This window comes from Chironomus tepperi, unplaced genomic scaffold (genome assembly GCF_022539635.2).
Source record: "Chironomus tepperi strain 1889 unplaced genomic scaffold, CSIRO-AGI_Ctep_v1 contig_174, whole genome shotgun sequence".
In the NCBI taxonomy this organism is placed as follows: Eukaryota; Metazoa; Arthropoda; class Insecta; order Diptera; family Chironomidae; genus Chironomus; species Chironomus tepperi.
The window spans coordinates 976,926-989,867 of NW_027226296.1; the positions used below are offsets into that span (position 1 = coordinate 976,926).

Below are 12,942 nucleotides of genomic sequence, written 5' to 3' on the forward strand. Positions count from 1 at the left end.
GGAATTTTCGAAGAATTGAAGGTTTGGATGAGTTTTATGAACTTGAAATGTTGAGTAAAGGATTATAATTAAGTTTGTGGCATATTTTGACTTGGGATTGGATTTTTGTATTGGTAATTAGCAGACGGAAGCCAGCGAAAGAGTCAGCTTTAGGAAACGTCTAAGGAACCAGAGAAGTAAGTAATGAATTTATTTATTGACTCATTCTTCCCAGAAGTGCTCATCAACGTTCGTTGAATTTTATGTTTCAAAAAATTCAAAAATAAATTAATTGTACAGCCTTAATTGCTCCAAACTAGCTCAAAACACACGTCATCATCTCTAACTAAATCTCAATCCATATATACTCAAAAATACTTATCTCATTGACACAAAATAAGACAACATTTGTAATCGTCACACAATTTAATAATTATTAAACAGACAATATGAAACAAGGGCGTTTTTTGAAACACAGTTTGAATGAAAATTGAATAACAAAAGAGCAGATTTGTATTACAAATGTAGAATTAGCATTCAACTCATTAAATCGTACTACATAAAGGAATTAATGAGTGAAAATTTAATTAAGTGATGAGATATGAAAGTGAAAGTATGACGACTTGGGTGAAGTTTGATTGGATTTTTTGGGGTGGGTCTGGATGAACTGGGCTGGGGTTGGAGGTGATTTGGCAAATGACTTCAATACAGCAATTCTGGATATCCAAGAAGTCATGGATTTGGTCGTAGGCGTGACTTTTCGCAATTTTGAAAGCAGAGCTTAAATGTGACTTAAATCGACTTTACCAAAGATAGTCCTAGTTGATTTCAAGCTCTACTGTCACTCCAGACAGTAAGCATGCTCCCTAAACACCATGATGACAGCACTGTTCACTCTCATTGTCTTCCAAACCATCAAAATCAAAAATTCCATTCAAAACCATCAAATTTCAATAAATTCTCATCCAACTGCATCCAATGCAGCACTAAATCACCAAAAAATCTCAAAAATCAACCTCAACCAAGCAAGAAGAGTCGACGACTAGCATAAAAATATGCTTGAGTACCAAAAAAGCTCACACTAGAGTTGATGAAAATAGCTAGAAGATGAAATATGTGTGGTAATTTGTATCTAAAAGTATCTTTTACTCATTCTCATGTACATTTAAAGACAACACAAAAAAGCAGCAGAAACGAAGCATAAAATGAAATAAAAATTCATCACATCATGTAATCATGTGAACATATTTTTTATTTTATTCTAAAAATGTATAAATGAGTGAATGACATTATGATAAATCAAGATACAAGCATATGTGCTGCTGCTTTTTTTTTTGAGCAAGCATGAGACAAAAGAAGAGGAAAAAGAATTTTTTTTGTGTATGTAAATTTTATATGCCAACAATAATTCAAGTTATCTCGAGTCTTGAGAGATAGAAATAAGGAATTTTACACTTGAATGAATGTCACTCATAAGAGCTGGAATTGTTGTTGTATATTTATCGCATATATCAAGCATGAAACCATGAGATTTTTGTATCTTTCGCATAGCCATAAATTTATTATCGTATTAGGGTGCGCATATTTTAAGGGGATATGGGTAAGTAACGTGATTTGCATTTTGTGGGATTTTTTACCCCCTCTCCCTCATTTTTTCGAGATTTCACAATTTATCATACATTTTTTTGTATTCCCAGTCTCAAAATATCTCATATATCAATTTTGCAATTTTTCATATCATTTATGAATTCACCCCAAAAATATATATCCAACATTTTTCCTATTTTCATTGAAAATTCTTAATAAATACATAAAAAGTTTTTTGCCAGAACAAATCATCACCAAAAATGGGTTCTGTGGCGAAATGGCTACCGCGTTGGACTTCGAATCCAAAGATTGGGGGTTCGAGTCCCTCCAGAATCGAATTCTTTTTTTGGTGAAATTTTCTCTTTTTTACTCAATTAGTAATATTAAGTGATTTAAAAGCATGAATAAGAAATTTTTCTTTATATTTGCATGATTTTTTGTTTTGAGCTCTTTGTGAATGTATGGCTTTTGTATGGGAATTGTTGTTGTTAGTTGGTAGTTTGTGGAACACTTGTTGAATTGCAATGTATTGACAGATAATGTTGATACTCATCAAAGTGACTTTATGAGCGTGCTTATGAGTATACTCAATCAATGTAAGTGAGCATGGTCAATATCTGTGAGCATCCTTATGAGTATGCTCTTAGGATGTTGCGAATAAATTATTTCTGAAGGCAAAAAATTGCTTGAAAATAGAAGTAAGGGACTAAAGCTTAGGATCTTAGGACAAGGAGTTAGGGCCCGGGAAATAAGGATTTGGATCTAGGGTCCAAAAGTGGTGAGCTGGACGTTAACGATCTAGAATTAGGTAATTTGAGTTAGGAGATATGGAATAATACTAGAAGCTTTAATTAGAAGCTTGAGATTTGAAACTAGGTTCTAGGGCAGTGGTGGACAACCTTTTATTTTCACGGCACTTTGATGATGAGCCTCGACCAAAACTACATAGGACTTATGGCTTTTGTCATTTCAATATTTTTTGGAGTCATATGATCGTGCCGTGGCACACAGGTTGATCACCACTGTTCTAAGGACTAGTGATTAAGATTTAGAAGATAGGGACTATAGGCTAAAGGCTAGGAGGATCTATTGCCCAATTTTTAATCTAAAATTAATATAAAGAATACTAAATGCTTGATGTCATTATCCTCAAAACACCGCATAAAACCCAAATGCTCCACCCTACAAATCCACATTTTTACATTCATATAAAATCAGAATAAAAAGGATTAAATGAGATTCTTATGTAATGTTATCATCGTTATCAACAAAATAAGAGATTATAAAATTTCAAAAAAAAAAAATTTACATTTTTGCTTCAAACAACAAAGAGAATTAGTAAAACATTGTAAATTGGAATGGAAATGATGAACAGAACAGCAACAACAAAAAAAGTATGTATTATTTACACAAAAATGTGCGTTGGCGGCTTGTCAAAGTGAATTTTTATAAGACATGTAAATGTGAAGTGGAACGGATTTCATTTCCATTGTTAAGCATATGATACACACCATCCATACCCCATTTTATGTCGCCTTTGATTAAACGTTGTAGAAGAGATTAATTACATTTTTGTCAACTTATCCTCTCCTTTTTTTATGAAATTTATGCTTACAACATGTGAAGCTTAACTCGATTACTCCTTTTGTGCTGTCTAATAATCTTCTTCTTGTTCCTTTTTTTCGTGAATGAGAATGAACTTATGTCACATATTTTCAATATCATTGGAAGATATTTACATTAGACGGCGTGTTTATGTCAACAGCTATTTTATATCATCGACCTTGAATAACGAGCTTTTCGATGTAAATGCTTAGCAACAGCTTATTGATGAAAAGTATTAACAAAGATTTTTGTTTGATTTATTTTTAGGTATATTGTTAGCTTGCTGTAGGCTCAAAATGGCAATTATTTTTTTGGATAACAAGAAGGTGTGGTGTCTTGGTGCGCGGATGAGAATCTTGAAGGAATTACAACAATTATTTGGATATTATCTGATGATGATTAGTTTCTATTGGAGCATTGTGAACCGCAGGAGGTTAATAAAGTGGCTGATCAAGTTTCTGTTCTTGGACGTAACAGCATTTTCTGCCCGAGCGACACAAATGACACTAAACTTCTTTCATTAATACCAAGTGGAAGCCACCTCCGTTTGCCAACCATATTGACGCCATTTATCCTTTGTGTCGCTCGGGTTTAGCAACAGTGTAACGCTGTTGGGCTTTCATGATCCAAACAAACCAATGTCTGTTGCCTGTTGTCTGGTGTGGTCAATCCAACTCCAATAGTAAATGCAACAGTTTCTATTTCCTAGAATTTAATGCTTCTATCATTTAACAGTACTTACTGGTACTGAGTACTGTCATTGCATTCATATTTATGCTGTATTTCATCAACCACAAAAGTAATTTTGCCTCTTTCATTCTTAGAAGATCCAGTGGGTTGGAATTTTCCATTCACTTCCTCTTTTGTCGCATTACATCAAAAGGATACTTAAAAAGGTGGGTAAAGAGTTGTTTATAAATGATGACGAGTTCTAGAAGCAGTAAGACAGCATTTCAATTAATGAAAGAGTGAAAGGAAGAATTCCCTAGCAGTCAAAGAGCATGCTCAAAAGAGGAGAGTGAGGTAAGATGTATTTAAGGGTAGCAACGTCTCAAAGTCATGTTTTGTTAGGTATTTGAATCAAAGATCTCATTTAGGTGCTGCATAGTGCGGGTATTGGATGAAAAACCAACAATCAAGCCCGAGGTATCGTCTCAGAGCTCTTAAGACTCTTGTTGGTTTGGATCATGAAAGGTCTACAGTGTTCAATTTTACCGAGAGAGACAAATGAAGATGGCTTTGTCGCGATGCTTTTCAGATTCCGTTTAAAGCCACGTGGAGGCTCAATGCAGTCTATATGGCTGTCAAAACGATCCTTGACGAAGCCTCCTTCATTTGTGCCTCTCGGTAAGTGTAAACACTGTCATTAAAAGCCATTAAAGAGTTCATGAACCTTACCCATAAGATTCTATAGCAATAAATTGTTGATTGCCGATGTTTACGTCAACCACATACAAAAATTGAAATTTTGTTTATTCCATTTCAGCTGCTAGGCAATTTAACTTCCAAGATTAAATTTTGATTCCACTTTCATCGGATAAATAAAAATTCATAGAATACGCAAATTTGGGTAAATAAAAAGAGTCGCAATTGCTGAAATTGCGTTTGATTTGCCATTCGTTCATATTCTGATGGAATTAATTGATGGAACCAAAGCGAATGACTCTTAATTTATGCTAATTGTCTCCAAAAAAATCATCTGATGAAATATTCTTGGAATTTTTGTCAGAAAACAACAAGCTGTAACTTTTTTGTTTACAAAAGGGTATGGAATTTTTTATGCTGTATTACGTCATGATAAGACTTCTCAGGTTTAAAAATGCAAGGTCACAATGATGATACTCTTGAGTAATATTTTTGGATTGAAATGGAATTGAAGCAAAACAACATTTGTGAATTGTATTCTGGCATATTTGCTAGCATACCTGTTTATATGATGGAATCAGATGAGTAGTCAGTGGGTGGAGTTGGAGTATCTTGGAAAAGTGGGATTTAAATTTGTAGAATTGTAAATTTAAAGAAGTTTCTTGAGAACAAGCAAGTCATCACCTGAGCGACATAATACAGGTAAAAGCAGTGCTATACAATCCATACATTTGAGTTTTGCATGTCAAAATCCATCTGATCTACAAACCTTTCTAACAAGAAAAGCACAAGTCGGATAATTGATCCAATTTTGGATCCAAACGGATGAGACTGCCATGACCAATATTTTTGATCGATTAACAGCTTTGTGCTGTTCAGGTAAGTGCCGATTGAGTTGACAGCAATCATAACTTAACCTTAGCTATACAAAATTGACAAAAGCGTCAATATTTCATCCATACATCCGAGTATGGCCGGTCAAAATCAATCTATAATCTTTCTAAATAGCCAGCAGTAGCAAGTATCATTTTACAGCCATAATATTGATATAACAGCCATCATAACATCATTAAGACACTCAATTGTATTTTGACGTATTGGTATTACCTTAGAAACTAGTTTGAGGAGTTCATGCCTCTAACTCATCAACAGCTATTCAAATCACAACATCAGACTCAACAAAACAGTTTTAATTATTATTGAGCAATTCCCTAAAGGTAATTAATCGTTTAGAAGCTGCAAATCAATTTACCAAAAAAATACAGAAAAACAGTCTGCAAATAGAATTAATAATTTTTGTTTTTTACCACCTTGCCTGCTTATATTTCACCCGAACCGTAATTTCCTAATCTAATATCCTATTATGACTAGACACGTTATGTTTCGGTGCACAACAACCTACATTCGACTGAATTGAGTACTTAAGATCCTCTTTCATTTATTTTCATTCCTCCACTTACTTCACGCCCATGCGATATGAATCTTTTCATATATATAGTATATATGTTACTAATAAATTCTTATGGGAATGACGATGACTATGAAAAAGCTCTAAACTTATTTTTGCTTCTTTCTATTCAGTCATATGATGGTGTCTATCATGAGTAAAAAGATGCAAATCATCTGTCATGTTATACGTTGACATATACCATATTCACATGAAAAAAAGTAAGGGAGGCTAAGATGAATGTGAACGAACATTAATAATCATAATGACATGTTCTCATTTGAGCATATTTAACAATTCTTTTATGAGCATTTGATAATATGACTGTGTGCTAAATTATTCTTTTCAAACGCAACAAATCATTTCACGACGCTGCGAAACATTTTTTGAAGTCTTTTTTTCTTCGTCTTGTTCTTAATTATTAATGATTTTTTGAGACTGCTTGAGGGAATAGGAGAAAAGGGGTTGCCGAACAGTACATGTTGTTTGCTGTTGCTTTGCTACCCCGATTAGACAAAATACGTAATGATTACATGGTGGCAAGTTAATGTACAGTTGATGACTCGATCTAACGTCTTAACTTGAGAACGTCGCCGTATAGATGACACGAAGTTGCCCTGACGGCACCACGACAACTGATTTGATCTATTTTTATGTCAAAAAATGTAGTTTGCAGTATTGTGCCGCTAATTAGGCATTCTGAAGAGGCTTTGGCATGGTTCAACAGATTATTCATCGTCGCTTGTCATAGGCAAACCCAATTCAATATTCTATTCTGTTTTGTCGCTCGGGGTTATAAACGATTTTTTTGAACATCTTATACACCTTAAAATTGCAATCAACATCACCTTCCCAAAAGGTACCAATCTAACAACTCTGAAAGAAAAATCTGGTAAATTGATAAAAATAAATTCATACATTCAAGCAAACATACATCATTGCTGTAACTTCAATGGTAGATTTCATCAAATATTATTTATTGAAAATTTCAAAGAAATTTAAATTTCAAATTGAGGAAATTGTGATTAAATAATGTAAATATTATATGTATTGATTGCAGTTCTATTAAAATCTGAGACTGTTTTATAACATGCTTTAAATATAAAGGATAACTAATGTTTTTCATGTAACTTCGAGACAACTTTAGAAAGTTTTGAAATGAATTAAGTTGTTCGAAAAGTTCTAGACATCTTGAGGCTTCTGGAAGCTTCTTGAGCCTTCTTGAGGCTGCTTGAGGCTTCTTGAAGTTTCTAGAGGCTACTTGAGGTTTCTTGAGGCTTCTTAAGGCCACTTGAGGCTTCTTATGACGTCTTGAGGCATCCAGAGCCTAAACTACAGCAAATCAGATCAATAATTCATTTAGATTTCATTTAGAGTCCATTTGGAGCCAGAGATACAGCAGCTCATAAAAGTACAGCCAAGCGTCTCAACAACAATACAACAATTGGATACCCTAAGTAAAAAACTCATTATTTCAAGTAATTTGAACCGTTTCTGATCATTTTAAAACTCATCAATATCTGATTCTTTTTCATCAGTATCATGCGTCATATGCTGAATTTCAAAAATAATGTTTAAAATGATTTACGTAAATCCAAGCGGTAGATCGAGATAATATTGCACTTTTAATCAACTTAGAGACAGTTCTGATGAGAATGGCATAATTTAAAATCAAGCCTAAAGTCTTGGCTTCCAATTGAATATCTCTACTGTCCGAATGTAGATTGAATCTAATTACACTGCTCATTTGGCAGCCGTATTGGAAATACACATATTTGATGTAGGAATTTTACAAACGGCCACCAGCTTCAGATGCCATTCAATAAATCCTGTGGATCACAATTGATCTGTACAGTCAGCAACACAAGTAAGTACTCAAATGTGCAAAATTTGATACACAAATTCTGCCTGCAAACAGCCTTTAAATTTCTTTCAAATCTTCAAGTTATACGATATGTATCTAGACTACATAAAAGCTTGATTCACAATTTTTTGGGTTCAAAAACAAAGGAAGAATTTCATAGCAATCGATTACCGCAGCTTAAGCAACACATGCCTTATTCCATTGTGAATCATAAGTACGTGACCCCATTTGATATATGACACGTGAATCAAAACACGTATTTCTTTTGATGTCGGTGCCTTTTTGTAGATGAAAGGAACAAAAAGATGCGAAAATTTTACCTTAACAATAAAAAAATTTCTATTGCCATTTCCTGTAAGTTTGTGCTGTATTTATCTCAAACTTGAAATAATTGACTCGATGAAAATGTCAATAATAATCCTTACGTCAAGACTGTCATCAGATATGGCTGGAGATCTTATTTCCAATTACATCCATGTCAACATGATGACATGATTGTTCACGTTTAATTGTTTACAGCATGAAGAAAAACCAGGAAAAATCAAAAAATAAACACAAGTTTGTAGCTTTATGTGCTGCATATGCAATCGTGCGTATGAACGAATTACATGCGGTGCCTTTTACTTCATCAAACCGACTGCCAATTTGTTGTGAGTGAACAAACACGAGCGCCTTTGTGGATGCTCTGATAAATTTGCGTTGGTTTGCTCTATTAGCTCTCCCATCTGCTCTTGTACCTATTTATAGCACCGAATATAATTTTTATTTAATTCCATTTCCATGACAACCTGCTTAATGAGATCAAAAAAATATTAAAAAATCGGTTGGAATTTATCGAGAGGAATTCTTTTGGAATTTACATTGTCTGAAAGACTAGACGATTTCATTTGTCATGGAGACTTTTATTTTTGAGTACTTATCGGAAGGATGTTTAAGGCAAAGGCAGAGATAGATTTGTTGAGTGGGTATTCTACATAACTTTTAATCTGGACAGTAATTGAACCTTCTTTTGAATACTTTTATTGTTTGAAAGCACTTGAGTGAGGTGATGGTATGATAAGTTCATAGAACTAGGAGGTTAGGCAGAGCTGTTGACATTTGTTGGGTTGTGATGTTATGCAATGTTGCTTAGTTGCTGGAAGGATGACAGAACAATCATTTTCTACTTAGAAACTATCTTATTCTCTATTATTTCTACTTAATACGGATTCTGTATAGAAAAACAGCCTCCTTTAGCTGGATTTGACAGGAATCGGCATGAAAGTGGCTAGGATAGTGTTTCAGTTTCCAGTTTGAATGTAAGATTAGCCAGAGTAGCAATAAAGGCACATAAGACTGGCAAAAACCGTACAAATTCTTGATAATTTGTATGGTTTTTCTTACAAATGTTTAAGAATTTGTTACTCAATAAATTGTACGTTTTTTTGCCTGTAACAGGTGCCTGATATGCAAATCTGGGATTAGCAATGAATGGGATGTCTTGTGAATACACACTAGTAAAACTATAATTTGTATTGTAAAGCATTTAAAGCTGATATCGATCTGCAAGAGGAGAGTTGACGAGAATAAGCCTCTGCCTAATATTCTATCTGGTATGCTTATCAAGCATGTTAGGAATAAACTGAAAAAAAAAATCATTTTTTAAAAAATAAACTCCAAAATATTTAATTATTTATAATATTTACACACTTTATTGCACACTTATTTACACACACAAAAAATACGTTGGAATTTATCATCAACTGGACATTAACTTGTCATCAACGTATTTTTATCCACTCATACAGTTTCTATTTACAAATTTACAAGTTCGACAAATCCTTTAATTAATTTTCGGTGCCAAAAAATCAATAAAATTATTAAAATCATCCCGATACAAATACTGATGTTGCTTTTTCGACTGTTCAACTCGTTCCAATATTTGGTCACGAATCTCAAACTTCCAAATCATACGATTTGTGTATGTATTCTTGAATGAGGCAAACATTTCAGCAGCTTGTAGGTTCTCTGGGAAGTCAGTCTTTTTTGTGTTTTTGTCAAAATAATAAACTTTCTTTTGTGAGTACGAGAAGCATCGCATTTTGTCACTGCGAACTTCATTGAGCAATAAAAGACCACGTGGAATATGGAACATGTTATGGCTAACATTATATCCCAATTTCTCAGTGCGATCTTTCAGACGTCGTGGCACCAAAGTTTCAAAAAAGTCCGCAAAATCAGTCAATTTGAATATTTTCTTACAGCGAACTGGAATTGTCTTTTTGTCACCACTTTGTTGTGGCTTTGTCAATGCTTTTACGAATTTCTGGCACATTTGGTTCCGTTCGACTAAAGATAATTGTCGGATATCCTTTCCACCTATCACAATTCCATCAATGATGTGGAATGCGTTGGATGCAATTTGTGAACGATTCTCTCCACTTAGTTCCTTAACAATTTCTCCATAGATTAGTGTATTTGCTGGCAGTTCCAATTTTCCAATATTTTGATTTTCAACTGATTCCCAATTATTTGTAGACATGTTATAAGAATAGACATCAAATCGTCCACGTGACATGAAAAATGTTCGTCCTTTGCTTTCCTTAATAATATCGTCAACGCCAACAAAGTACCAATCCAGAACTGAATGGATTTGTCTCTTAAGATGATCAGATGATTCCAATCCTCGTTCCGGTGCAGGCATGAAGTTCTCCTTCAACCATTTTGATTCCATTAATTCAGCACAAACTAGTTCACAGCTCTTCATGGCTGGTTTCCTACGGACGTCATCAGTTAATTTCCAGAGTTTTAAGCACTGCTGTTTGATTTCATATTGACGTGTCTCAACTAAGGTTGAATCATGGCAGTAAGCTGCGATTTTATTGAGTCCAATTGTTTGATTCTTTCCAATGCTGTTGTTGCTGTTGCAGATGTAGTCAAAGAATTGCTTATCATTCTTAATTACCTCAAATGGCACTAGTTCCAGCACATCCTTATTCATTGTACTTTCTTGCTTAAATAGTTCCTCGTTGATGTCAAACAGATGACGCTGAATTGTGTCTGTGAATGGCTTTTTCCACTTGCAGACTAAATATCTTTCCGAATTTGCAGGTCTGCTTGTGTTGGGCTTGCATATGCTGATTTGTGTGAAGCATTTATGCATCAAGTAAATTAAGGATACGCTGAATGGTGTGAAGAGATCGAACAGTTTGACCACAAAATGTCCATTAGTCTTCACAATGAGCAGTGCACACAGACACTGGGCAAGATACATCTGCTTTGATAAAATTTCTTGGATATTCTCATTTCCTTCAACTGAGAAGCCACCATCAGCCATCATAAAGTGCACACCGGATTCTGTTTGATTCAGGATGAGATTCTCAAATGATTTGAGATTTTCTGGATCGTAGACATTTCCATCCCCATTAGTGCCATAAAATGGAGTAAAAGTTTCAGGCGTTCCAGCAATAAAATCGAAAAGTTTGAAGTCATTATCAGCTTTCAATGTAAATCCAAATCCTTTAGCTTCCCACTTCTTACGATTCAAAACATACTCACTAAATCCACCAGGTCCAGCACAGACATCAGCAAAATACAGCAAGTCATTCTTTCCAAGGACTGAATTTCCATTTACATCAGTTGGATTAGTGAACATGAAGTCAAACATGGAATCTATGTTTGCCATCTTGACTGCTGCACGATTTTGGAAAATATTTGAACGAATGGTCTCAAATGGATTGGACCTTGTCCTAGCACGGAACATGTCATCAGCACCTAATTTGTCAAAGACTGATTTTGATTCCAAAACATTTCTCAGGACATCTGCATCACAAAATTTACTTTCGTTCTCAATTGTTGTCTTCTTTGGTCCTCTTTTGACCCAGGACACGAGAGTATCCATTGACAGTTCCAACAAACTTTCAGCTGGTTCATTATTTTCAATCCAGTCAACTTTTTCAGGTATGCAAAGTTGCTCAGATGATGGATCCCATTTGATAGCTACTTGATCCAATGCATCAAGTTTCAATCCAAGACCACGACGGCCTTTCTGTTGATTAGCATCAATTAGCTCAGTTGTTCCTTGTCCCGACTTTCCTAATCCACCTTCCTTCTTGAATCCCATTTTTTCCATAATTTTAAGGGACTTTCCTGAGTAGATGTTGTCATAATTTACTGCAGGAACTGATGGAGGTAGCTTAACTTGAGTCTGTACCTTAGTTACTGATGCAGATACCTTATTTTGTTTCATTTGAGCAGGTGTCTTAGTTTCAATTATTTTTGGACGTTTGTTAACGATTTCTACATTTATCTTGGAATCGACGCTTGAAAAGGATCTTTTGGCACTAGGTGATTGCTTCTGCATATGAGTAGGAGGTAATGTTACAGGCTTAGCAGGCTGTGATGACTCATCGTCAGATTCTTCATCGCTAGAACTATCTGATAAGTTGTTGCCATAGTTTAATGCTGGTGCTGGCTTGGCATTCTCAGGAACTTGTACAGGTAGCATAGTTTGCTCATCGTCAGATTCTTCATCGCTGGACGAAGATGAATCCGAACTATCTGAGCAGATGTTGGCATAGTTTGCTGCTGATGCTGGCTTGACATGATTATTTTCAGTTGCAGGCTCATCGTCGCTAGATTCTTCATCGCTGGACGAAGATGAATCAGAACTAGAACTATCTGAGTAGTTGCTGTCATAGTTTAATGCCTGTGTTGGCTTGACATTGTCTGGAGTTGAAACAGGTAGCTTAGTTTGAGCAGGTTCCTTAGTTTCAATTATTTTTGGACGTTTGTTGACTATTTCTGTGTTTGAAATGGCATCGATGCTTGAAAATGATCTTTTAGCACTGGATGATTGTTTCTGTTCATTTTTAGCAGGTGATGGAACAGGCTTAGCAGGTTTTGATGATTCATTGTCAGATTCTTCATCGCCGATAGAGCTCCTTGATTTGTCCATTTCATCCTCACTTGATAAATACAAGTCCTCCTTTAAATCATTGAGATCTGCAAGTTTGTCTGTAGTGACTTGTTTTTCACAATTTCTTTGATTACCATCTTCGTCTGATGAAGTATTCTCTGATTGCTTCATTGGACGTTTTCCAAAACGATGTGCCAT

General features: G+C 34.8%; 1 protein-coding gene and 1 non-coding gene across 2 annotated transcripts; one reads left to right on the forward strand and one right to left on the reverse strand.

Moving 5' to 3' along the window:
* The first annotated feature begins 1,829 nt into the window (after positions 1 to 1,829).
* On the forward strand, positions 1,830 to 1,902 carry TRNAR-UCG (transfer RNA arginine (anticodon UCG)). The gene has a single exon. It is a non-coding gene; the product is annotated as a tRNA-Arg (tRNA).
* Positions 1,903 to 9,669: 7,767 nt separating this feature from the next.
* Positions 9,670 to 12,942, reverse strand: LOC139089077 (cap-specific mRNA (nucleoside-2'-O-)-methyltransferase 1-like). The gene has a single exon (XM_070638506.1). The coding sequence runs from the start codon at positions 12,940 to 12,942 to the stop codon at positions 9,670 to 9,672; it is 3,273 nt and encodes a 1,090-aa protein (XP_070494607.1).

Excerpts from the sequence above, each read along its gene's own strand:
- LOC139089077 (XM_070638506.1), bottom strand. The coding sequence starts at position 12,942 with ATGGCACATCGTTTTGGAAAACGTCCAATGAAGCAATCAGAGAATACT.